The following is a 27,499-nucleotide window of genomic DNA, read 5'->3' as shown; positions in this document are numbered from 1 at the left end:
CCAGAGAGACCAGCAACCCACACCCCTACCACCTCCTCCCCTTCTCTTCTGGGCTAGTCTCGACTCCGCCGGGGCGGGAGTGGGAGAGGAGGAGCCAGGACCTGACTGGAGGAGGGGCGGCGCGTCCAGACGCGCGGTGGGGGGGGGGACCGGCTGGAGCGGAGGGGGGAGGGGGGGAGGGGAAGGAAGGTCCCGCGGGTGGAGCGGCGGGGCGGGGGGCTGCGGAGCCGGTGGGTGAGGGTGCGGTGTCCGCGGGGACGCTGGGGCGCCCTCGGGCGGCGGAAGCTGGGCGCGCCCCTCTCCAGGCCGGGATCGGGGCGGGGCGCGCGGTATCCCCGCGGGGGGAGCTAATCAGCTGGCGTCGCCGCCGCCAAAGTTTCCCGGAGGAGCCACGGCCGCCCTTCCTTGCCAGGCCCCGGGCGTGGGGACTAGCCGCCGGCAAGGACTGTTTCAGAGGGCAGCAGGGCCCGCTCTCCAGCCAGACCCCGCGCCTCCATTGCGCCCAACTCAGATTCCCAACTTGGGAGGCGCCGCGGGCCTGCGCACGCGCGCGCCTTCCTCGCCTCCTCCTCCTCCTTCTCCTCGTTCTCCCCCCACTGGGGAGCAGGCTCCGGGCCGAGCCGGGCGCAGAGACCCGCACCCCGCGCGCTGACCCCCGGCTCCCGGCCCGCCGCCTCCGCCCATGCCGACGCCCGCCGCCCCCCCGGTGCGCCCTCGCTCGAGGGCCAGCTAAGCGCGGGCCGGCGGCGGCGGCGAGAGGTGGGCCCGGCCCGGCGCTGCCCTCGACAGCGGCAAGTTTGGGAGTTGCACTAGTTTGCAGGGTGGGGGAGAGGCCGGGCGGGGGGCCATGGAGGAGGACCGGGGGTCGGCGTTGGCGGCCGAGTCGGCGCTGGAGAAGAACGTGGCGGAGCTGACCGTCATGGACGTGTACGACATCGCGTCGCTCGTGGGCCACGAGTTCGAGCGGGTCATCGACCAGCACGGCTGCGAGGCCATCGCGCGCCTCATGCCCAAGGTCGTGCGTGTCCTGGAGATCCTGGAGGTGCTGGTCAGCCGCCACCACGTCGCGCCCGAGCTGGACGAGCTGCGCCTAGAGCTGGACCGACTGCGCCTGGAGAGGATGGACCGCATCGAGAAGGAGCGCAAGCACCAGAAGGTGGGCGGTGGCCTCAGTCTGCCCATCCCGGCAACGTGGCCGCTGGGACCTAGGGGTCCTTCAGCACTGGGCAACTGTAGGTGCACACGTGTGTATACAGGGAATAGACGAGAGACGATCGGACTGGGTGAGGGAAGGAGGGAGGCCGCTGGCCCTCTTTTGCCCAGCCTGCGCACCCCCAGAGATTAAGAGTAGTTCTTTGGAGTCAGACCTGAGTTCCAATCCCACCTTTACCACTTAATAGCCGTGTGACCTTGAGTAAGTTATTTAACCTCTCTGTGCTTTATTTCCTCACATATCAAATGGTGATACTAATAGGACCCACCTTATGAAAATTAAATGGGATACTATCTAGAGTGCTTAGATAATATTATTCTTTCCCAGAAATGAAATAAGCGCCCCTGCCCTTCAGTGTTACCCGAGAAGATGTGATACTGGGCCGCATTCTTCATCCCACTCCAGAGCCCTCCAGAGCCAAGGGGATGTGACCTCCAGTCACTGAGCTTATTGACCGCCAGTCTCTGGGTTCTAATTTTCAAAAAGGAGCCCTGAACCCCAGTCCAGGGTTCCTCCTAGTTTATTAACCTGAGGTGGTTTCCCCACCTCGATTTTACTCTGCGAGGTAGGGATTATTCTCTTCATTTTACAGGTGAAGAAACTGAGGATCACAGTGGGGCCGGGGGGGATTTGTCCCAAGGTAGTGCTGAGAGTCTCAGCCCCAGTGGAGGTAATTCTAGTGCCTCTTCCCCACCCTCTTTGAATTGGAGGAAGATGATTTGGGGCAGCTTTAAGGCTAAGCCTCTGTCTTGTGAACAAGCGCTGGGCTCATGAATCAGGGACTCCTCACTGGGCCGGGAGTCCAGACAAGGTGCCTGGGGAGAAGGAAGTGGGAGACGTGTGGTTTCCTGCCCCAACCTCAGCCCAGGGACGCTCCCTTCAGACTGAGAATGGGAGGAAACGCTTTTCCTTGGGGGATCAGGGCGTCTGAGCAGACTCTGACTTGCTGTGTGGCCTCAGGAAATCCAGTTGACCTCTCTGAAACTCGCTGGCCAGCCATCACATACTGTGTACTTTGAGGTCTGTGTCTTTTCAAGGAACAGAGCCCCGGCTGTGTTTGCAGTCTTAACCTAAGGGCAGACCCCTGGGTGATTAAGAGAACTAGTGTTCTGGAGGTTTGATTGTGTTTGCCCCCAAAGGTCCCTATGCGCTGGGGTCAGGTAGGAAATTCAAGCTCCCAAGCCTTAGGCAAAGTTTCCAGGATCACACTGGGAGCTTGAAAATGTCCCTGCCCTGTAATTAATGTCAAGATTCCCAGGAGCAGGGACTTGGGAGCTAGATAGCCTGGTTTCAAGCCCTGTCACTCATGGGCTGTGTGATCCTGGGCAAGTCACCTAGTCTCTCTGTACCTCAGTTTTCTCAGCTGTGAAATGGGGATAATAATAGTACCTATCTCATAGGATTGTGGTGAGAATTAAAGTGCTCAGGACAAAACTTGGGCCATTTCGAGGGCCTTACCACCGTTAACTATTGTTTTTAGGCTGGGAGAGGTTTTCACCGAGGGCTCTTAGGCTGATATTGGAGACACCACCCCCACCCCAGATACCCCTACTCCTACCCCAGATCCTTCCATCTCTCCCGGGGGGTTGCGGAAGGAAGGGACCTTGAGATCCTCTCATACAACTGCCTCTTATTGACAGGGACTAAGGGACTTAGCCCAAGTCACACAAGAAGTCCTGGCACCTATGTCCCCACCCCAGCACTTTAGTTCTGCCGCAGCCAGACTGGCAGACACCCTTGAGAGCCATTGGAGGCCACTAGGCCTGGAGTCAGGTGGAATTCCCAGCCAGCTGCACTTGTCACTTCTGGAATGCTATCAGCCAGGAAGTAAACACCAGTGTGTTCAAAGCCAGCGCTCATTTGTCAATACAGAGGACGATCTTTTCTAATTCGGAGGACAAAATCCTTTTTTTCCCCATCCCCGCTTCAGTCCCCTTTACTTCATATTCTTGGGATCAAGAGAGGCTTGTCTGATTCCCCTCACCCCGTAAGCCTCAAAGGCTCTTCAAGGTGTTATTTCCACAGAAATCTTAGCATGTCCTTCATCTTATCTGTCTATCCCTTCATTCCTCCCTCCCACCTTCCCTCCCTCCCTTCCTTCCTTCCTTCCTTTTTTCTTCCTTCTCTCTCTCTCTCTTTCTCTTGACAAATATGGCTCCAGTAAAGCATGCACCCTCTCTTCCACCAACTCTTCCTCCCAAAAGATCCCCGGACTCAGCTCTGTTCATCACTCAGACCTAGGCCACAGTCTCATCATGTTCTACCTGGTTACTCCATCTGCAGCCTTGTTGACCGACTGCAGCTTGCAAAGTGCCTTTCGAGGTGACTTGGGTGATGCAAAGGAAAGGAAAACCAGGTCCTCATCTCAGGCAGTGGGTGGGTAACAGGGAAGACAGGAAAAACACGCGAAGAGACTTTAGAAAGCAGTGGCTGTGCAGATACAAGTGCATATAATATAAACAGCATACGTTGTTCATTTATTCATTCAACAGATATATTTATTGAGTACCTACTAATTGCCAGGCACTGTTCTGGGCGACAGTGGCGACCACAACAGGTGAGGTCTTTACCCTCAAGGACCTGACTTTCTAGTGCAGTGCTGTCCCATAGATATATAATGTGGCATGTCACATTGATAAAAAGACACAGATGAGGTTAATTTTTATTTTTTTGGCCGCACCAGCAATTGAACCCGGGCCCTCGGCAATGAAAGCGCAGAGTCCTAACCACTGGACCTCCAGGGAATTCCCCAGATGAGGTTAATTTTAATAACATATCTTATCAAACCCAGTCGTTCCAAAATATTATTTCAACATGTAATCAATGTAAAAAATTATTTTTTATTGAGATATAATTGACATATAACATTGTATTTGTTTTAGGCTTACATTATGATTTGACATATGTACATATTGCAAAATGATTACCACATAAGTTTAGTTAACATCCATCGCCACACATAGTTAAAAAAATTATTAATAAGGTATTTTGCATTCTTTTTTTCCTATTATGTCTTTGAAATTCAGTGAGTGTTTAACCCTCACTGCATGTTTCAATTCAGACCAGTGACATTTCAAGTGCTCAGCAGATACATGTGGCTAATGGCTACTCTAATGGAATGGTGTGATTCTAGTGTGAGGAGATAGATTTGTTTAAACTTCTAAAAAATCTCAGCTTATGATAAGTACCATGAAGAAGATAAAACAGGGAAATATAAAAGAGACTGGCCAGGGATGCTGTCTAGTTGATGGGGCAGTCAGGAAGGCTTCCCTGAGGAGGTGGCATCTGAGCTGAGATCTGAATGAAGTGTAGATGCCAGCCATAGAGAGATCTGGGGGAGGGGCATTCTGGGCAGGAGGTGCAGCCAGTGCAAATGCCCTGAGGTAAGAGTGAGCTTGGTGTGTGCAAGGAACACAAAGAAGGCTGGTGTGACAAGAGCAGAGCGAGTGAGGAAGAGGGGTAGGAGGTGAAGTCAGGGAGGTACAGGGGTCTGCTAATGCTGGGCCTCACAGGCCAGCATAAGGAGTTTGAAGACAGTGCTGAGAGGAGGCTAACGAGGTGATTGGTCAGGGGCCACTTCCTGGAAGAGCCTTTTTTGCTGGTATCGAGGCAAGATCAAATTCTCCATGGTCAGCTCAGAGGCAAGAACCAGCTCCCCCAGCATCAACTTTAGTTCATTGAGAGAAGAAAAAAAAGAACTGAGGATTAAAGTCTGTATTCATCTATTGCTGCTATAACTAATTACCACAAACTTACTCAAAATCACACAAGTTTATTATCACATTGGTAATATGAGATTATGAATAATATCAATATAGGTAATACTGGATAAAATTCTGGAGGTCAAAAGTCAGAAATGAGTCTCACTTGGGTTAAAATCGGGTGTCAGGAAATTCATTCCTGCGGGCAACTTTAGGGGAGAATCCATTTCCTGGCCTTTTGCAGCTCCTGGGAGCCAGCTGTATCCTTTGACTTGTGACCCCTTCCTCCATCTTCAAAGTCATCAGCGTAGCATCTTCAGATCTCTAACTCTGATCTCTGCTTCGCGACCCGGGGAGCCGACCCTCGCCCCCTGCAGTGGAAGCACAGAGTCTTAACCACTGGACCACCAGGGAAGTCCCCACGTGGTCTCTGATTCTGCCCTTCCTGCCTCCTTTCATTTTTAAGGACCCTTGTGATTACATTGGGTCCACCGGGATAACCAGGAGCATCTCCCCATCTCAGGGTCCTTAACTGAATCACATCTGCAAAATCCCTTTTGCCGTGTAAATTTCCATATTCTCAGGTTCCAGGGATGAGAATATGGACCTCTCTGGGGACCATTGTTCCACCTACCCCAGCCAGTTACACTTGAGATAGCACTGGGGCCCTCTGTGTGCTCAGCCTGTGTCAGGTGGGAGCAGAGAGGACCAGGGCAAGAAGAGCCTGATTCAGCTTCCAGCCCACACCTGCCTGTGGGAAGGTCCCATGGCCACTTCATCATTCCACCACCACTTTCGCCCTCTGGCCCCACCCTTCACCTCCCCTGGTGACCTTGAAGCAGCTGTGCGAGTACTTAGTTATTACCTCTCATATCCCCAGTGCAGCGGGCTTCCTGACAAAGGAGATAGGATTTAGGAACTTATTTAAAAGATGAAAGGAGGCGATGCTGACATCCGGCCACCTGGGCTGGCTTGGGATGGGCTGTAAGAGGACCAGAAATCAGCAGACATATGTTTAGCACTTTCTGGGTACTGGGCCCTATTCCAAACATCTACATATATTAACCATTTAATCCTCATGACACCCCACGGGGGTAGATATAGCACTGTATTCCTCATTTCCAAGGCACCCTAAGGTTGAATAACTTGTCCAAGATCAGCTAGTAAGTGGCGGAAACAGAATTCAAACTCAGGTCAACAGGCTCCAGTATCCATGCTTTAAACCAGCATTCTATACAGTTTATGATTTTACAAAATATCTCTTTTTTTTTTTTGGTAACAGCTTTACTGAATATAATTCACATACCATACAATTCACCCATTCAGAGCATACAATTCAGTGGTTTTTAGTTTATTCACAGAGCTGTGCAACCATTACTACAATCAATTTTAGAACATTTTCATTACTCCGAACAGAAAACACAGACTCATTAACAGTCATTCCTCACTCCCTGCCAGCCCTTCTGCCCCTAGAAAGCTGCCAGTATGCTTTCTGTATCTGGATTTACCTATTGTGGACATTTCCCATCAACGGAGTCAAGCACTGTGCGCCCTTTTGTGACCAGCTGCTTTTGCTCAGCATCATGTTTTCAAGGTTCATCCAAATTGTAGCATATGTCAGTATTTCATCCCTTTTTGCCTGACTCATATTCCAGATACACCACCTTTTATTCATCTTTTCATCAACTGATGGACGTTTGGGTTGTTTCTACCTTTTGGCGATTATGAATAGTGCTGCTGTGAACATTCATGTACCTGTTTTTGTGTGGACACATGTTTTCATTTCTCAGACCCTACAAGTGGAATTGGTGGGTCATATGGTAACTATGTTTAACTTATTGAGGAACTGCCAGACTGTTTTCCACAGTGGCTGCACCATTTTACATTCTTACCAGCAATGCCCAGGGTTCCAATTTCTTCACATTCTTGCCAACACTTGTTATTATGTGTTTCTCTGATTACAGCCATCCACAAAATAATTTTTATAGACATCTTATTTATCCTCACATTCAACCCTGTGAGCCTTTATTTTTTTATTATTTTTTTAATGAAATACAGTTGACACAATATTATATTAGCCTCAGGTGTGCTATACAGTGATTTAACATTTGCATACATTATGAAATGATCACCAAGCTAAGTCCAGTAACCATCTGTCCCCGTGCAAAGTTATTACAATACTACTGACCACATTCCTTATGCCGTATATTACATCCCTGTGGCTTATTTATTTTGTAACTGAAGGTTTGTACCTCTTAATCCCTTTCACCTATTTCACTCCCCCTCCAGCGCCTCCCCTCTGGCAACCACCTGTTTGTTCTCTGTGTTTTGTTCGTTTGGTTTGTTTTTTAGATTCCACAGATAAGTGAGATCATATGGCATTTGTCTGTCTCTGTCTGACTTATTTCACTTAGCATAATACTCTCTAGGACCATACATGTTGTTACAAATGACAAGATTTCATTCTTTCTTATGGCTGAGTAGTATTCCATTGTATATATGGACCACATCTTCTTTATCCACTCGTCTGTTGATGGACACTTCGGTCGCTTCCACGTCTTGACTGTTGTAAATAATGAATGCTACTGTAAACATAGGGGTGCATGTATCTTTTCAAATGAGTGTTTTTGTTTTCTTCACTGTGAGTTTTTATAGTAGGGCTCCCCAACTAAGGGAAACAGCCTCAGATTTGTAGAGTGAGTCGTCCAAGTCTGCTTGAAGAGATTCCTGTTTCAGATGTACAGGTTGCTCCGGGGCCAGGTGGTATCTCTGGGATCTTTGCAGCCCCTTTCTCCCTTGGAGAGAGGTTTGTCTTAATGGAGGGTCTGTCCAAAGATCAGGGACGTGACCTCCCTAGAGAGATTGGTATGTTTGGGTCCCTGCAGCCTGGGGCTGCCCCTCCACCCTCTCTCTCCTGTCTAGACAGTGAGAAGGTACAGTTCCAATGCCATTGTTGTCTTCAGGGCATTTCTAACTTGGCCAGGTCCTAACGGCATAAATGCATGCCTTGCCCAGAGGAAGGACACCTTCTGTTTTTTGTAAAGTTGCCATGTGGGCTAGTGATGGCCTGATCTGCTCACCTGCCGATGCTTGGTTCTCATGGAGAAGGGAACAACCCAAAGCCCCAGCAGCCCTGAGCTGCTCCCGAGGGTCAGGGGGGTAAGGCTGCTGCCCTGAGCAGGCTGTGACCCCACTCCGGCCCCTCACCCCCGCAGGAGCTGGAGCTGGTGGAGGACGTGTGGCGAGGGGAAGCACAAGACCTCCTTTCCCAGATCGCCCAGCTGCAGGAGGAGAACAAGCAGCTCATGACCAACCTCTCCCACAAGGACGTCAGCTTCTCCGAGGAGGAGTTCCAGAAGCATGAAGGTAAGAGGAGGGGCCAGCATGGGAGGTGAGGGGAAGGCTCTTCCCACTGCCATCACCGGCATCACGAGTGACAGGAGCGTGGTCCCCAAGCAATGCTGTCTCATGTCATTTGGATTCTCACCATCACTCTGCCCGAGAGACATTGTGTAGCCTGGTGTACAGGTGATGAAACCGAGAGGTTCATTTGACAAATTGTTTGAGGGTCCTCACTTTTCCAGCCTCTTCTCTAGGCACTGGGTATACACATTGGGCAAGACAAAGCCACCGCCCTCGGGAAGCTTATGTTCTAGTGCAGAGGAGATAGGTGATAACTATGTAAACAGACAGATGACACAGTTCCAGATTCTGACCAGGGTTATGGAAGAACTAAAATCTGGGGGGGATATGATAGAGGTGACTTGGTGGGGTGCTTCTTTGCATATGGTGATCAAGGAGGGCCTCTCTGATGAGGTGACATTTGAGCCCTAATGAAGTCATGGAGTGAGCCATGCAAATATCTTGGGGGGAAAGCAGGTGCAAAGGCCCTGGGGCATGACTGTTTATGGAAACCAAGGAGACCAGTGTCACAGAAGATGATCAAGGCCAAGGGTGGTTAAAGATGAGGTCAGTGGGGTCAGCAGGGCTCAGATCACATAGCCCCTTAGAGGCCAAGGTTTGGATTTTATTCTAAGTGTGCTGGGAAGAAATTTGAGGTGCTTGTCACGGGTACACATTTAACAATGAGCAACCCAGGGTGGCCACCCAGATCTGAATGGTGCTGGAGCCCCCCAACTGTCATTCATCCTACGAACAGTTATCTAGAACCTTGACTCCAGGCCTTTGCTGGTGCTGGAGAAGCAAAGACAGATAGAGGGGTTTGGCCTGGGCCCCCGTGCGCTGCCTCAGCTGTGGGCCCCCCAGCAGCCTCCTTCTCATTCAGAGGCTGGCTCTGATCGCAAGGAATCTCAGGCCCAACTCTTTAGTCTGGGTGAACTTCCTGGGTCCCTATACAAGCCCCCTCCTCACGTTTGTTGGGAAGGGGGTGGACTTCCGTGGGGGCCTGAAGTTCAGAACTCGTGTTTACCACTCTGTGAGAATAAGGTAGCACACTGTGTAAGGACCGTAGGGACCAAGGAAAAAGGAATTGTTTGACCTGGTTGCTGGCATCCTCTTTTCCTTGGGTTTCCTTTGTTGAGATCTGAGTCGTGCAGTGAAAACAAAAGTCGTAGTGGTGGTAAGTGTTGGTGCTAGAGCCAGACTGCCCAGTGTGAATCCTAACCCCATACTTACTGGCTGAGGGACCTTGATCAAGTCACTTGACCTTGGTGTGCCTTCAGTGCCCCCTGTAGAAATGGGGGCCATAACCATATCTCCCTCATAAAGTTGTTGTGAGGATTAAATGAATTAATACGTGTAAACTGAGTAGTACCTGGTGCCCACACTCAGCAAGTGTTAACTGTTGTTACTGTTGTTATCGAATCCAATCTCCTTTTTGAAAAGAGGAGGAAAGCAGGCTGAGAGGGTGCATCGTTCCTCTTTATGGCTCAGCAGCACTCCGTTGTCTGTTTGGACCACGTGTTGTTTATCTGTTCATCCACCGATGGACGCTGAGCTGTTTCCAACTTTTGGCTATTGTGGAGAGTACCGCTGTGAAGGTTCTGGTACCTTCATGTTTTTGTGTGGACATGTGTTTTTGGTGCTTTGAGGTATATACCTCGGCATGGAATTGCTGAGTCCTGTGGTAACTGTGTTGAACTTAGTGAGGTGCCCACAGCCGTCTTTTGTTATTTTTGTTTTTGTTGTTTTTTAAATGTTAGTCGTCTCCCTAATTAATATCGTTTGGAATCCTACCTTATGGTCTGGTGGGTTTCATTTTATTTTGTTTATTTATTTATTCATATTTATTATTTGTTTGGTTGCGCTGGGCCTTAGTTGCGGCTTGCCGGCTCCTTAGTTGTGGCATGCGAACTCTTAGTTGTGGCACACATGTGGGATCTAGTTCCCTGACCAGGGATTGAACCTGGGCCCCCTGCATTGGGAGCGTGGAGTCTTATCCACTGCGCCACCAGGGATGTCCCCATAGCCATCTTTTGGTCTGTGACATTTCTGCAGGGCCTCCAGGGGTGACCTTGGAACTCCCCCTGCCTACCCCAGTGATGCCCTAGAGGCCGCAGGTCCCCCAGGCACGGGCCCCAGCACTCTAAGCCGCTCGGTTGCATGTGTGTGCACACGGCACCCCCCGTGTGGGAGAGCTTGGCCTCGGCTCTCTGCATCCCTGCTGGGCTCTTCATCAGACAGCCCACACGGGTACCATCTGAGACGCACTTAATTGGCATCTCGCGTGGGTCCAGCTCCCGGGTGTGAGCTCGGGGAGCCTCCGGTGTTCAGCTCGACAGCAGCCCTCACCCTAGTGGAGAAACTGGGCAGATGCCAGGCATGCCTTTCACAGTTATTTTTATTCTGCCTGGGAAGCCATGGGAACACAATAAGGGCAAAAGCACGTCTTCCACCTGTGAGAGGAACAGACACTGGGCCGGGGGGTCCCTGGGAGGAGGTGCAGCCCATGAAGTTAGACTGTGTGTCTGGTACCACTTTAGGCAGTGGGGCAAGGCCTAGGGGCAAACAGGATTTAGGGGGTGAGTGGGCTGGGATGCCCGCTTAGAAGAGCCAACCTGCCCGGAACAGTGCTGCTTTCCCAGCCGTTAATACTGGGCACTGCGACGTAGAGAACAAGCGTATGGGGGGAAGGGGGAGTAGGATGAATTGGGAGAATGGGATTGACACATATGCACTACTCTGTATAAAATAGATAACTAATGAGAACCTACTGTATAGCACAGGGAACTCTATACTCAGTGTTCTGTGGTGACCTAAAAGGGAAGGAAATCCAAAAAAGAGGGGATATATGTGTATGTATAGCTGATCCACTTTGCTGTACAGCAGAAACTAACACAACCGTGTAAAGCAACTATACTCCAATAAAAATTAATTTAAAAAAAATACTGGGCAGTGCGCTCAGAGTACCTGCCAGTCTCCTGTCTCCCCCTCCCTGGAAGTCTCCAGATTAAAAAGCACTTCCCTACTTCTTGTATTCGGAAATCGTCTTGTCAGCACCTGGAAACTACTAGTTAGCACATGCGGAGATGAATTACAGATATGGAAGCAATTGGACTGGGGGCAGGGGGTGCAGAGATACACTCAAGCGTCTGGAAAAAAATCCTTGGGCTCTGGACAAACAACTCTGTCACGAGGAGAGGATGAAAACTGACCACGTATCCATTTTCTGAAGGGCAGCTGAGAACAGCACTGTCCAAAAAAAATGTAAGGCAATACACTGGTTGCTCTTCCAGTTGTGTACATATTTCTCCTTTTACCCAAAAATGTAAGGCAAGCCACAGATATGACTATGATTTTTCTAGGTGTAGCATTAAAAGAAAGTGAAAACGACAGGTGAAAGTAATTTCATTAATATTTTTATTTAACCCAGTAGATCCAAGATATCATCCTTCAACATGTAATCAATTTAAAAATGATCATTTGGGGGGAATTCCCTGGTGGTCTAGTGGTTAGGACTCTGTGCTTTCACTGCTGAGGGCCTGGGTTCAATCCCTGGTCAGGGAACTAAGATCCTGCAAGCCTCATGGTGCAGCCGAAAGAAATAAATAAAAATTTTAAAAATTAAAAATTAAAATTATCAGTAGGGTATTTTGCATTTTTTTCATATTAAGTCTTTGAAATCTGGTGGGTTATTCATTTATATATAATATAATATATGTATGTATGTTTTACTGTGATAACATACACGTAAAATTTCTCATCTTAAGCTGGGACAAAGTGAGAGAGCGGCATGGACATATATACACTACCAAATGTAAAATACATAGCTAGTGGGAAGCAGCCGCATAGCACAGGGAGATCAGCTCTGTGCTTTGTGACCACCTTGGGGGGTGGGTTAGGGAGGGTGGGAGGGAGGGAGATGCAAGAGGGAAGAGATATGGAGACATATGTGCAGGTATAACTGATTCACTTTGTTATAAAGCAGAAGCTAACACACCATTGTAAAGCAATTGTACTCTAATAAAGAGGTTAAAAAAAAATTCTCATCTTAACCATTTCTAAGTGTATATATAGTTCAGCCGCGTTGAGAACATTCACATTGTTGTACAACCAGACTCCGGAACTTATCTTGCAAATGTAAACCTCTGTCCCCATTAAACAATAACTCTCCATTTCTCCCTCCCCCAGCCCTTGGCAACGGGCATCCTACTTTCTGTCTCTATAATTTTGACTACTCCAGGTAGCTCACATAAGTAGAATCATACAATATTTGTCTTTTTGTGACTGGTTTTTTTCACTGACCATAATGTCCTTGAGTTTCATCCATGTTGTAGTTGTGTCAGAATTTCCTTCCTTTTTAAGGCAGAATAATATCCCATTGAATGGACAGACCACATTTTGTTGATCTACCCATCTGTTGATGGCTGATGTGTATTTTACATTTTCAGCACATGTCCATATGTACGTGCCCTATCTCAGGTGCTCCATTGCCACTAGTGGCTGCTGAGTTGGACACACAGAGCTAGAATATTCTTGGAGATGTGCCTGGGTAGAGCAGTCTATTATAAGGGGAATGGGCTGTGGAGTGAGGTGGACCTGAGTTTAAATCTCAGACCACTCTTACCAATGGGTCACCTTGTTCCCATCCTCAGGTTCCTCACCTGTAAGGGGGGTGTGGCAACTCCTGACACCCAGGACTGTTGAGAAAAATATATACAGCATCAAACGCAGAACTAGTCAATAAAAGATAGCCCTGGGGGGCTTCCCTGGTGGCGCAGTGGTTGAGAGTCCGCCTGCCGATGCAGGGGACACGGGTTCGTGCCCTGGTCTGGGAGGATCCCACATGCCGTGGAGCGGCTGGGCCCGTGAGCCATGGCTGCTGAGCCTGCGCGTCTGGAGCCTGTGCTCCGCAACGGGAGAGGCCACAACAGTGAGAGGCCCGCGTACCACAAAAAAACAAAAAAAGATATCCCTGGGCTTCCCTGGTGGCACAGTGGTTGAGAATCTGCCTGCCAATGCAGGGGATATGGGTTCGAGCCCTGGTCTGGGAAGACCCACATGCTGCGGAGCAACTGGGCCCGTCAGCCACAACTACCGAGCCTGCACATCTGGAGCCTGTGCTCTGCAACAAGAGAGGCCGCGACAGTGAGAGGCCCGCGCACCGCGATGAAGAGGGGCCCCCGCTTGCCACAACGAGAGAAAGCCCTCACACGGAAACGACCCAACACAGCCAAAAATAAATAAATAAAATTTTTTTTTAAAAGATAGCCCTGAGGGCAATTACGTCGCTTTTGTCCTACCAGGTGAACCTTTTGTGGGACCCGAGAGTGGCTGATGTGAATTTCACCTCAATAGAAGTCGTCTGTGCACCTTCTGTATAGGACTTTCTCCGTATGCTTGCTGTATTAGTTTCCTGGGGCCGCTGTAACAAATGACCACAAACTGGGAGGCTTCAAACAAAGAAATGTATTCTCTCACAGATCTGGAGGCCAGGGGTCCAAAATCAAGGTGTCAGCAGGGCTGTGCTCCCTCCCGAGGTTCTAGGGGAAGACGCTCCCGCCTCTTCCAGGTGGCAGCTCTTGGCCTGTGGCTGCGTCACTCCAAGCTCTGCCTCTGTTGTCACGTGGCCTCCTCTGTGGGTCTGTGGGTCTGACTCTCCCTCTCCTTTCTCTTATAAGGACCCAGTCCTTGGATTCAGGGCCCACCCTCACTTAGCCTGACCTCCCCTTAACTTAATTACATCTGCAAAGACCTCTTTTCAAGTAAGGTCACCTTCTGAGGTTCCAGGTGGATGTGAAGTTTGAGGGGACATTATGCTCTCCAGTACGCTTGCTGATAACATAAGGAGCTTGGGCTGTGAGACTTTGAGAGGCAGTAGAGTGGTCGCAAGAGTGTGGATTCTGGGGACTTCCCTGGTGGCGCAGTGGTTAAGACTCCTCGCTCCCGATCCAGGGGGCCCGGGTTTGGTCCCTGCTCAGGGAACTAGAGCCCCCATGCTGCAACTAAGGCCCAGCGCAACCAAATAAATAAATAAATATTTTTTTAAAAGTACTATGAACAAAAGATGGTCTGTCCATGTAATGGGATATCATTCAGCCATAAAGAGGAATAAAGCACTGATGCACACCACAACGTGAAAGAAAAAAAAAAAGTGTGGATCCTAGAGCCAGGCTGCCGGAGCTTGAATCCTGGTATTAGCTGTGCGGCCTTGTAAAAGTTAACGAGCTACTGTGCACCTGAGGCTCATCGGCTACACAAGGCGGGCAGCAGGGGTCCTACTTCGTAAAGGATTCGGAGGATAAAATGAGTTAAGTTCTGCTTGTGTCAGCATCTTCTAGAAGGAGACCCGAGGCGAAGATGTTCCTCTGCAGGTGATTCATTAAGGAAGCAGCCCTAGAAAAGACTATTGGGGAAGTGGAGGAATCAGGACAGGGAAAGGAGGAAGCCCAACGAAGTCCATGCAAGGCAGCGAGCTCTGGGGTGTGAGTTACTTCTCAGAGTTGCCCTGCCCGTAGGCATGGGGCCTGTACTTTCTTACAGAGCCTGCCAGCCAGGGAGCCCAGGGTGCCTGGTCAGTAGCAAGAGCACACTGAAGGGCTTCCCTGATGGCGCAGTGGTTGAGAGTCCGCCTGCCGATGCAGGGGACGCGGGTTCGTGCCCCGGTCCGGGAAGATCCCACATGCCGCGGAGCGGCTGGGCCCGTGAGCCATGGCCGCTGAGCCTGCGCGTCCGGAGCCTGTGCTTCGTAATGGGAGGGGCCACAACAGTGAGAGGCCCGCGTATAGAAAAAAAAAAAAAAAGCACACTGAAGAGGGGCGAGGGGTGAACACAGGGATCCGAGGGGGTCTGAGCACCGCTTCATCCGTGGTGAGCGCTGAGCCCAGTAGCTGGTGACGGCAGGTGCGTGATAAACACTGGTGATCATCACCATCCAGTATCAAAGCCGGTTTTCTGGCTCTGGGGGAGTGAAAAACGTGTGGGTCTGGTACTAAGAGACCCGGATTATGCTCCAAATGGCCACTAACTAGCAGATTTGGGGCAAGCGGCTCAATCTTCTCAGGGTCTTTTCTTCTTGTAGAGACTGAGGGGCACAGACAGTATGGGTTTGTGGGTGTTGGTGGTGGTTTTGGTCTTTAACAATAGAAACTATTACATGTATTCATTCATGTTGTAAAAGTTGAAACAAAACTCAAGAAAAACGTGAGAATTCCCTTTGCCGCCTTCCTCACTCACCAGAGGGGAAGACCATCCCTCTCTCTGCATTTACACACATATTCCACGTGCGTGTTGCTTTTAAATAAGAAAAATCTCCTACAGTGCTGGCGTTGACATTGCAGGGAATGTGTTTTGTTTTTAAAATAAAAGGGATTATGCTGTACGGATTGCCACTTGCCTTTCTTTTTTTAACAAATTATAATTATGTGTTTCCTGTTTGCATTGCCCTTTTAGAAAAATTGACAAGCGAGTCACAGAACATAACATTAACAGGTTTAAAGTGTACAATTCAGTAGCATTTAGTACATCATTTAATGTATTTATACTGTTGTGTCACCATCACCTCTATTTAGTTCCAGAACATTTTCACCACCCGCAAAGGAGACCCTGCACCCACAGCAGTCACTCCCCACTCCCCCCTCCTGCCTGCCTTTGGTAACCTCCAGTCTGCTCTCTGTCTCTATGGGTTTATCTATGCTGGACGCTTCATATAAATGGACTCATACGATACGTGGCCTTTGTGGCTGGCTTCTTTCACTCAGCATCATGTTTCCAAGGTCCATCCACATTGTAGCCTGTGTCAGTGCTTCGTTCCTCTTCACGGCTGAATAATATTCCATCGTTCGGATAGATCACATTTTTTTAATCCATACGTCTGTTGATGGACATTTGAGCTACTTCCATCTTTTGGCCATTGCAAATACTGCTGCTGTGACTTTGTCACTTGCCTTTTGCTTTTTTTAAAAAAAGGTCTTTTTTTGTGTTTTTTATAAATTTATTTATTTATTTGTTTGTTTTTGGCTGCATGGGGTCCTCGTTGCTGTGCGCAGGCTTTCTGTAGTTGTGGCGAGAGGGGGCTACTCTTCGTTGCGGTGCGCGGGCTTCTCATTGCGGAGGCTTCTCTTGTTGCAGAGCACGGGCTCTAGGTGCACGGGCTTCAGTAGTTGTGGCACACAGGCTCAGTAGTTGTGGCTCACGGGCTCTAGAGCGCAAGCTCAGTAGTTGTGGCGCACAGGCTTAGTTGCTCCACGGCATGTGGGATCTTCCCCGACCAGGGATCGAACCCGTGTCCCCTGCATTGGCAGGCGGATTCTCAACCACTGAGCCACCAGGGAAGCCCTTGCCTTTTTCTTTTAACTGGCTACATAGTGTCCCATTGTGTGGAAAGTACCTGTTTAATCATTTCCTTGCTAGTGGATGTTTAGATCATTACCAGTTTTCACTACTACAGACTCGGGACCTGGGACTGACCTTGCACTTGCTTCTCTGTGCACTTGCCCGAATGTCTCTTTTAGATCCCAGGGTCTTGCATTGCTGGGGTGACTAAACAGTTACTCAGAACTCTCCTGGCTTTTGTCTATGTCTGCGAGTCTGTTAAAAACACTTAACCTTTTAATTTTTCGAAGCACTTTCGTAACGACGCTTGGACTTAGCAGCAACCTTTGGAGCAGGGAAAACTGGCATTTCTATTTTATAGATAAAATAACAGCTAACACTTAGAGACTCTTACTCTGTGCCAGGCCTGTTGTGAGCGCTTCATGTAGATCAACATATGCAGCCTCACGAGAGCCCCCCAGGTGGGGCCTCCACATGATCCCCATTTGCAAGTGAGAAAACAGGCACAAGGCACAAGTTCAGCTGCAAGGGAAGTGGCAAAGCCAGGAATGAGTCCAAGTAATCTAGCTCCAGACTCTAAGCTCTTTACCGTTTGTTCTCTAGCTTCTTGGTCCTACAGCTACCGACACCCATGACAGACGGGGAGTTCCCTGATGGTCCAGTGGTTAGGATTCTGGGCTTTCACTGCCGTGACCCGGGTTCTATCCCTGGTCGGGGAACTGAGATCCCACAAGCCGTGAGGTGCAGCCAAAAAAACCCATTGATGTCTTTGGGAGTTCCCTGGCGGTCCAGGGGTTAGGACTCGGCACTTCCACTGCGGTGGCCCGGGTTCAATCCCTGGTTGGGGAACTTGGATGTAGCTGGGCTCCAGGTCCAGGTTTCCTTTCTCTGGGCTCATGCTCCCCTGCGCCCACCCCACGTAGCTGTTCTGCTCACCTGATTTCTCCAGGAGTGGAATCTGCCCCCCACCAAGGATTAAATTTCACGAGTTGGGCCCTTGATGCCCCTGCCTGGAGCCTTTGCGGGACAGGTGCTCAGAGAGCAGTGAATACTTTCGTGGCTTTTTCACAGACTCTGCCTACACCTGATTTCAGCCCTCCTCCTCCACACAGACAGACACACACACACACACACACACACACACACTCGCTCATGCACTGTGTCTAAGGAGCGCTTTTTTGGGAGACGTTAGCAGTGTCCTCTTGTCACACTAGCCCAGGCCCAGGCCCCGCCTTGCAGCAGTGGCCCAGGAGTTTTGGGAGGGGGACACCTGGTGCCCAGAACCCCCAGATGGCCCTGTGTTTCCCCATTGCAAGTCTGGGGGCCCTTCAGCTCAGGAGTCCAGCTGAAGAGCATCCTTTGAGAAGCAAGGAGTGTCTGAAGAAATAACTGACTTTATAAACTCCAAGTGGAACGTGTAGTTATTCTTTTTCATAGCTGTATAGTATTCCATTTCTTGTTCGTATCAAGGTTTATCTATTCATTCTACTATTTCTTAAATATTTATTTTCCTTATTTTTTTGGCTGCGTCGGGTCTTAGTTGCAACACACCAGGGAAGTCCTTGGTTCTCTGATCTTTGTTGAGGCATGTGGGATCTTACCTTATGGCGTGAGGTCTCTTCTTTGCAGTGCTTGGGCTTCTCTCTAGTTGTGGCGCACGGGCTCCAGAGCGCGTGGGCTCTGTGGTTTGCAGCACGTGGGCTCAATAGTTGTGGCACGTGGGCTTAGTTGCCCCGAGGCATGTGGGATCTTAGTTCCCCAGCCACGGGTTGAACCCACGTCCCCTGCATTGGATTCTTTACCACTGGACCACCAGGGAAGTCCCTATTCGATCTCCTGTTGATAGGCGTCATGGCGGTTTCCAGTTTGGGGCTATGATGAATGAAGCTGCTGTGAACATTTTTGCACGTCTTGTGCTGTACAGATTGTCCCTACTGTACTTCCCAGTGTATCTGTCTTTTAAATAGCCACGTAGTGTCCGCTCTTCCTGCCGTTTATTGAACCATCCTTCTGCTGGCGATCACGTGCACTGTGCGTGAAGGCCTGTGGGGGTTTATGCCCAGCATCAGCTGCTGGTTCACAGAGGATGTGTAACAGCAGTAGTAGCTGATGCCTATTGGTTTTCCCAAGTAGCAACCCCCCCGGCAGCTCAGACGAGCGTTCCTGTTGCTCCGCCTTCTCTCCAGCACTTACATTGACAGTCCTTTTCAGTTTAGCCGTCCTGGTGAGGATGCTTGCCCCTTCTCTCCATCCCTGCCTCTCCACTCCTGCTTGGGCTGGCATCTCTGAGGGACCTGTGCAGCTTCTCTGCATCTCTCAGCCTCCTAGCTTGGTATGAGGTCCAAGGAGGAAGCTGAGTGGTCTGAGGGGCAGAATGGATGCCCCAGGCCCACCAGTAGGAAAAGATCCTATTTCATGGCCTTGTGTGATTTCCTAGTGTACGTATTTTATATGTACAGCATTGTCAGAGAGGTGGAATAAAGAAAAGCATCATGGGACTTTCCCTGGTGGTCCAGTGGTTAAGACTCTGTGCTTCCACTGCAGGGGGCACGGGTTCGATCCCTGGGCAGGGAACTAAGATCCTGCGTGCCGAGCGGCGTGGCCAAAAATTAAAAAAAAGAAAGAAAGAAAGAAAAGAAAAACATCAGCGTGTCCCCACTTTGCAGGTGAGGAAATGGAGGTTCAGAGAGGTTAACGTCACTTCAGAAGTCAGAGGCCATATGCTGTGATGGAACCCAGGCGTTCAAAGTCACCCTTATTGCCTTCGGGGCCTCCCAGTCACTCAGTTGACAGCTTTTCTCATCACAATTCCTTTCCTTCCAGCTTGTCTCATTTGCATACCAGGCACCCCTGCCCTCCTGTAAGTCTTTCCTCTATGGCTGTCCCTTCCTGGTATCCTTGGCCTGACCCTCCAGCTCCGTGCAGGCTCTACGTGTTGAGATCCTGAGGTTCTTGTTGCCCCTTTAGAGGAAAATCCAGCCTCCTTACCTGGCCTCCGAGGCCCCGCATGGTCCAGCCTCACTCCCAGCTCAAGCCTGTATCACCCGCTCAGCCACTGTGCTTCGGCCACTGGCACTGCCCTCCAGCGCCTCAGATGCAAGGTCTCCTCCCATAGGGTCCCTGCCTGGGAACGCTCGTCCACGTCACCTGGCTGCCCTTCCCCCCTTCCGGTCTCAGCATTAATGACCCTTGTCCAAGAGGCCTTCCTGCACCCGCAGTCTACATTGGGTCTCCCTCATCATTCTTTCTCAGCCCCCGTTGAGTCTTTCACAGTACTTGTTATGGTCTGTAATGACACACACATCTGTCTAATGCCTATAAGTTGGTGAGAGCAGAATTGTACCACACTTACTTGCCATCATGACCCTAGCGATTAGCTCAGTGTCAGGTATACAGCAGGTGCTCGATAAATACTTGAGGAATGAATGTCGAACGTGTATGCACAGTAAAATGTGAGTACTCCCAGCAGGTGGCCCTGTCTGGAACAAAGTATGGGCTGGAGTCTGCCCCATGGTGACACATTCTGGTGACCTGCCAGGAGCTTCTGAGTCTTGTCCCCCAGTGGGGAGGCAGCATGGCATCATGGAGAGGACACAGGACTTGGAGTCAGAAAACTTGAGTTTGAGCCCCAGCTCCGCCAGAGCCTAGCTGTGCGACTTTGAACAAGTCTGTCTCTGGGCCTCAGTTTTCCGTATCTGTAAAATGGGACTCATGTTAAAACGGCCACAACAATAATACCCATTTCCAGTGGTTGGGAGTGAGAATGAAATAGGGTCGAGGGTGTAAAGCAGTTTATCCTTACTGGGCTTAGTAGGAGTGAGCTATACGTTGGGAATGTGGAGGGGAACTAGTCCCTCTTCCATCAGCCAGCCTGGAGCATCTACCGCGTAGGAAGCCCCAGACTACAGAGACGATTGAGACAGGATGGCTGCCTTCTGGGACCGTCCTGCCTTTGTGCCTGTTACATAAAGCCTCCAGCTCATCCAGGGCAGGGTCTGGGTCTTCTCTGGGTTTGTAGCCCCAGCAGCATCACACACCGTTCTAGACACGCACCATGAATGCTCGTTCATCGTGGTGACTGCCTGCTTGGGAATATCCAGGACTTGAGGAGGGGGCCAGCGGAAAAGCTGGGATGGAGCGGCTTAGAGAAGGGAGTCCCATGGGGAGAATAGCTGAGGAATCACCCACATAGGTTCTTTTCCCCAGGGCCTGGTCGTCTAGTGGTATGTCCCCTGAGTCCCATAGGGGAGGAAAATTGGAGAGGAGCAATGGTTTCTCCCTTGTTAATCTGTGGTTGAGCCTGACTACCACTCTCCCCAGCTCTGGTCTCCTGGGGAGCGGGGATTAGCTCTCAGGCTTAGTGCCTATGAGAGGCTGAATAATAGGCCCCCTAAATATCAGGTCTTAATCCTTGGAACCTGTGGCCGTTACGTTATATGGTAAAATATTTACAGATGTAACTTAGTCAGAATCTTCAGATGGGCATTTATCCTGTACTATTTGGGTGCACCCTAAATGCCATCACAAGTGTCCTTATAAAGAGGAGGCAGAGGACTTCCCTGGTGGTCCAGTGGTTAAGACTCTGTGCTCCCAATGCAGGGGGCATGGGTTCAATCCCTGGTCGGGGAAGTCCCACATGCCTCACTGTATGGCCAAAAAAAAAATTTTTTTTTGAAAAGGAGGCAGAGAGAGATTTGACACAGACAGAAGAGAAGGAGGCATGTGACCACAGAGGCAGAGACTGGAGTGATGGGGCCCCAAGCCAAGGAACGCTGGCAGCCACCAGAAGCTGGAAGAGGCCAGGAACAAATTCTCCCCTAGAGTCTCCAGAGGGAGCACAGATGTGGTGACGTCTTGATATTGGACTGACGTTTGATTTTTTTTTTTTTTTTTTTGCCCGTGCTGCATGGCTTCCAGGATCTCAGTTCCCCAACCAAGGATAGAGCCCAGACCACGGCAGTTAAAGCCCGGAATCCTAACCACTAGGCCAGCAGGGAACTCCCAACATTGGACTGATTTTAAACTTCTGCCTTCTGGAACTTTGAGAAAATAAATTTCTGATGCTCTTAGCTACCAAAATTTGTTGGTTATTTGTTACAGCAGCACATAAAACTAATACAGCATCCATCCGCACGTTTCTTAATTCACCAAAGCCCTGAGCAGACACCTACTGTGTGCCGGGCACTATGCTAGTCCAGGAAATACACAGTGAATAGGTTAGGCAAGGTCTTGCCTCCTGGGCTGACCGTATACTTGGGGGACGAGGGGCAGGGAGAACAGACAACACCCTTTGAGCACCTGCTGTGTACCAGACATCTTCTTCAATATTGGCTTCATGTGTATTAACAAGAGCAATCCTTGCAGCAGCCCTATGGGGTAGGTACTGTTATTCCCATTTTAGAGATGTGGAAACTGAGGCACAGGTTGGGTAGCCCAACGCCACACAATTAATAAATGGGAGAACCGGTGTTTGATCTCCAGAGCCGACCCTCTGAATCACTATGCAGTATCATCTTTCATTAGATGAAAGGATGTACCAGACACTTAGCCATTGTAAAAAGTGAGGGGATGGATGAGGTGGGAGGAGGGGGCTACTTGGCGGGGGGTGGTCAGGGAAGGAGAGGCCTCTGTGAGGAGGTGACTTTGAGCTGAGGCCTGAGAATCAAGGGGAGCCAGCCTGGGGGAGGTTGGTAGGAAGGGACTTGCGGAAGCTGGAAACAGCAAATGCCCTGCGGTGGGGATGAGCAGGGGAAGGGTGGAGGGGCAGAAAGCAGGCGCTGGGGAGGGGCAGACGAGCAGAGGTGAGTCCAGGAGGAGGTGGGGGGCAGGTTCATCTCGATGGGGAGCCGCCGGATGGCTTAAGCAGCGGAGGGAGGTGGACACACCCACGGGTCCCTCTCACCCCACCCCAGGCATGTCGGAGCGGGAGCGGCAGGTGATGAAGAAGCTGAAGGAGGTGGTGGACAAACAGCGCGACGAGATCCGTGCCAAGGATCGGGAGCTCGGGCTGAAGAACGAGGATGTCGAGGCTGTAAGTGCTGAGCCCCGGCCCTGTGTCCGCCCTCCCGGCCAGTGGGTACCAGCAAGAGACGGGATCCTCCCCTCAGGAAGCGCCCCTTCTCCCCGTCAGTCTCACTCCATGGGCTCCGTGGGGTGGGGATCCTGCTTACGGCTTGAGAGGCCCAGCCCTGAAACAGTTGCCGTGCGGAGGACCCTCGGCCGAGTCTTCACTGGCGCAGTAGGAGGGAACATGGCACTGCCCAGTGACCTGACTCTTTCCACACACTGAGGAGGTCCCAGGGCCCGGTCAGCCTCTGCTCTGACTCTGAGGCTTCCTCCAGCCCATCCCCTTCATGCCCCAGCATGGTCCAGGCTGCTCCGGGAACCTATACGGTGTCTCTGCCTAAATTAGAAAAAGATGCCCCTTTCTCAAGGCATGTTACTTCCCTCTGTTGGGAAATTGTCATAATATACTAACAAGACACTTATCTTCCATCTATCATAAAATTATCATAGTAAATATACACATGGCCCATCTCTGGCATCAACAGAGTTGTAAGAACGTGAACAAATTTCAAACAAATCAAGGCATCTACAGTATGAATGGCACGCCTGTAGATGGTTTGCTCTTGTGCAGTACACAACATGTGCTACTGGATGTGGCGGCCCTATCCAATAGCCTTCATCTCTGTACAGCTGCAGCAGCAGCAGACCCGGCTGATGAAGATCAACCACGACCTCCGGCACCGTGTCACAGTGGTGGAGGCCCAGGGGAAGGCCTTGATCGAACAGAAGGTAGAACTGGAGGCAGATCTGCAAACCAAGGAGCAGGAGATGGGCAGCCTGCGGGCGGAGCTCGGGAAGCTGAGAGAGAGGCTGCAGGGCGAACTCAGCCAGAACGGAGAGGAGGAGCCTGTGGTGAGTGGGAAGCTGGCTTCTGCAGGCTGGCTCGAGGGGGGCCAGGCCGCCTTGCTTTCTCCTCATTACACTTGAGAGAAATAGGAGGCCGAGGGAGGGCCAGCTGCTGGCTAGAAGACACACAGCTGGGCAGAGGCAGGGCTGAGCCTGGAACCCAGGACTCCCAGCATTCTAGCCCAGGGTATCCAGCTCGGTGGTGGTTACTGGGCATCTGCCATTCATTCATTCATTCATTCAAATAATTGTTGACTGTGTTGCAGGCATGGGGGATAAAATAGAGAACTGGTTCCTGTCCACATGGAGCTTACAGCCAGTATGGGAGACAGACATTAGTCAAATAATCACATAATGTACCATGTGACCCAGCAATTCCAATTCTAGGCATATGCACGAGAAAACTTAAAATATATGACCACATAAAAACGTGTACACAAATGTTCATAGCAACACTATTCCCAACAGCCAAAAGGTGGAAACAATCTACATGTCCATCAACTGAAGAATGGATAAACAAAATATGATCTCTGCATACAGTGGAACATCATTCAGCCATAAAAAGGAATGGAATACTGAGACATGCTGTAATTTGGATGAACCTCAAAAACATGCTAAGTGAAGGTAGCCAGACACAAAAGCCCCCATATTGTATGAGTCCATTTATTTGAAATGTCCAGAACAGACCAATCTATAGAGACAGAAAGCAGACTGGTGGTTGCAGGGACTGGGGAAAGGAGCGTATGGGGAGTGACTTCTGGTGGGTACGGGGTTTCTTTCAGGGTGATGGAAATGTTCTGGAATTAGATAGTGATGATGGTTGCGCAACTCTGAATGTACTAAAAATCTCTGAATTTCTTTAATGGGTTTTTTTTAACTTTTATTTATTTTTTGGCTGCGTTGCGTCTTCGTTGCTATATACGAGCTTTCTCTAGTTGCGGCGAGCGGGGGCTACCCTTCGTTGCAGTGTGCGGGCTTCTCCTTGCAGTGGCGTCTCTTGTTGCAGAGCACGGGCTCTAGGCGTGCAGGCTTCAGTAGATGTGGCACCTGGGCTCAGTAGTTGCAGCACGCGGGCTCTAGAGCACAAGCTCAGTAGATGTGGCACACGGGCTTAGTTGCTTCGTGGCATGTGTGGTCTTCCCGGACCAGGGCTCGAACCCGTGTCACCTACATTGGCGGGCGGATTCTTAATCACTGCGCCACCAGGGAAGTCCCTCTCTGAATTTTATACTTTAAAAGAGTGGATCTTGGGAATTCCCTGGTGGTCCAGTGGTTAGGACTTCATGCTTCTACTGCAGGGGGCATGGGTTCGATCCCTGGTTGGGGAACTAAGATTCCACAAGCTGCGTGGCACATCCAATTAAAAAAAAAAAAAAAAGAGTGGATCTTATGGTAAGTGAATTATATCTCGATTTTTTTTTAAAACGGTGATTCATGCTAAAGGAGAGGGATGGTGCCAGAAGGTCCCATAACTGAGGGAGGGTCTGGAGTGCGTAACTAACTGTGTGGACTCTAGAGCCAGTCTGCCTCGGTTCCTTACTGCCTCCGTGTCTTTGGATAAATTATTTAGCCTCTTTGCGCCTCAGTTTTCTCATCTCTAAAATGGGAATACTAATAACAATACTTACCCCCAGATTGGTGTTCTGAGAATTAAATGAGTTAGTTCATTTAAAGTGTTAGCTGTTGGTATTATTACCATGATAGTCTGGGGGAGTCAAAAAGGCTTCCTCAAGGAGGTGATCGAAAGAATGAGTGAAAGTAAACTAGGTGAAGCGGGGGAGTGGCATGTGCAAAGGCCCTGAGGCAGGAGAAATTGCAGTGCAGTCAGGAAAGTATAAGAAGGCAAGGGTGCCTGTTGTGCAAGCTGACGATGAGGGAGAGGGTCTGAATAAGGTCAGAGAGGTCGGCAGGGGCCAGTGATGCAGGCCAGGTAAGCTGCAGAGAGAAGTCTGCTTTTTTATCTGCAGGCAATGCACTGAGTGCTGTGGAGGTTCAGGCAGCTTACAGCCCAGTGCAGGAGATAGACTTGGAGACCAGCAGCCACACTTAAGGTGGAAGGGGGTTGTCTTAGTGGTAAGAGGTTGTCTTAGTCTGGGTTCCCTTGAAGCGAGCTTGAGAAAAGGACTCTGGGCAGGAGGTTAATTTGTGAGGTGATCCCAAAGACCAGAGAAGTGAGGGAAGGAGGAAAAGGGAATTTGAGGGTGTGTCATTGAGGTCACAGTGGGAGCTCAGTCCCGCTGGGACCTCTGAGAAGCACCATAGAACACCTCCCGGAACTGTCTTTCTGGAGAAGAAAGGCTTAGAACAGTTATCCACAAATGCCTGTCCCCAATTAGCTAAGAGTGGCCCCCGGAGGTGTCATCTCCCCAGCACTCCTGGGCAGAACTTGTGGAGCAGAAATGGAAAGACATACAGTGTGTGCTTGAGGTGGGCCCCTGTCCACATGGATGGAACTGCACCGCAGCTGCAGCAAAACCCAGGTGGGCCCAGGATGTGACACGGGGCACCAGAGGTGTCTCCCACGTAGATGTGCCCCCAGAATGTGCCAGGAACACAGAGATAGTGCGGTTAATCCCGATGGGGGTGGCGTGGAGCTTCACGGACCAGCTCTTGCTTCAGCTGGATGTCAGTGATAATAACGCTAAGATTTTGACAGGTAGGTGTAGAAGATGGAGGTGCCGTTTCAGAAGAGTATAATGAACCGTCACAGGAAAGCTCCGCGCTTGCCACTTGTTCCAACAAATATTTATTGACTGTTTCTGGTTTGCAGGCACTGTGCTGGTCTCTTGGGTTACAGGTGGGGGAGGTTAGACAGAGGAGCTTACCATCAGGTTGGCTCTCGTCCGAGCACAGTCATTAAGTGTCTTGTGAATTCAGGCCATACACTTCTAGGTTCTTGGAAGGACAAGAACCTCCGGGTTACAGATAGGGAGGTAATGGAGAGAAGCCTTAAAAGGGAGAGGTTAGAGTCTGCTTTTGGCTAAAAGTGACAGAAGCCTAAGTTAAACTGGTTTAAGGATTTTTTTTTTTTTTAAGGAATTTTCGGCTGAATAACTAAAAGCTTTGAGTTAATGTTGGCTTCAGGTATAGCTGGTTCCAGGTGCCCAAATGATGCTGTCAGGAATTTGTTTCAGACCTTCTCTCAGCTTTGCTTTCCTCTGTGTTGTTGTCATTCTCAAGCAGCCTCTTGCCATATAGTGGCCCCTGGTGCTCGGCCAGCTTTGCAACCCCAGCAGAAAGAAATTGCTTCTTTCCCAGATTCTCAGCGAGAGTCTCAGGGAGCCCCTCATTAGCCCACCACTGAATCAGTCTTTGTGGTCTGAGGTTAGAATAGGCATGTCGTCCATTCCTGAGCCACATGGAGATTATCCCATCTAAGCCACACTCACAGAGAGTGGGAAAGATGGCACCCATCTAAGCCACACTCACAGAGAGTGGGAAAGGGAAGTTTCTCCAGAGGAAAATTGCAATGACTCAGCCCAAAGATGTGTGGGAATGGATGCAGACCAATCGGAGACAACAGATGTTAATCGTCCATGCCAGAGAGTCGGGGCTGAGGATGCCACACACAAAAAGCGCTGAGCAGTGAGGGATGTGGACTCTTGCACAGGGTTTCTGCAGGGGAGTGACAGGATCAGCTCTGAGCTTATGGAGGACAGTTTGAACAAGGAGCTGGTGGCAGACGTGGCTGTCGGGAACCTTTTGCAGTAGTCCCGGCAAGAGAGGTGAGGGCTGGACCAAATCTATAGCAGGGGGATGGAGAGGAGGCGCCAGGGGGAGAAGCTTGGGGCCGTCACACACCCCCCAGCCTGCCCTGGGTACCCCTTCCAACCTCCTGAGCCCCACAAGAGCTCAGGCCTGTCTCCGGCTGGGCAGGTGGGGCCTGGTCCAAACCTGGGTCCTGAGGACATCACCCCAGCCACAAGACTCTGAGCCCCGC

General features: G+C 50.3%; 1 protein-coding gene across 5 annotated transcripts in view; it reads left to right on the top strand.

Moving 5' to 3' along the window:
* The first annotated feature begins 241 nt into the window (after window positions 1-241).
* RILPL1 (Rab interacting lysosomal protein like 1) overlaps window positions 242-27,499 on the top strand; it is a 44,203-nt gene continuing 16,945 nt past the window's right edge. For all 5 annotated transcript variants that reach the window (XM_004276666.3, XM_049697737.1, XM_049697739.1 and 2 more), the window contains exons 1-4: window positions 242-1,156; window positions 8,130-8,280; window positions 22,560-22,678; window positions 23,344-23,565. In XM_004276666.3, coding sequence (XP_004276714.1) covers window positions 848-1,156; window positions 8,130-8,280; window positions 22,560-22,678; window positions 23,344-23,565 — 801 coding nt within the window. In that variant the 5' untranslated portion in view covers window positions 242-847. The remainder of the gene's footprint in view (window positions 1,157-8,129; window positions 8,281-22,559; window positions 22,679-23,343; window positions 23,566-27,499) is intronic.

Source organism: Orcinus orca, chromosome 15 (assembly GCF_937001465.1).
Source record: "Orcinus orca chromosome 15, mOrcOrc1.1, whole genome shotgun sequence".
NCBI classification, from domain to species: Eukaryota; Metazoa; Chordata; class Mammalia; order Artiodactyla; family Delphinidae; genus Orcinus; species Orcinus orca.
This window is presented reverse-complemented; position numbering and strand designations above follow the sequence as displayed.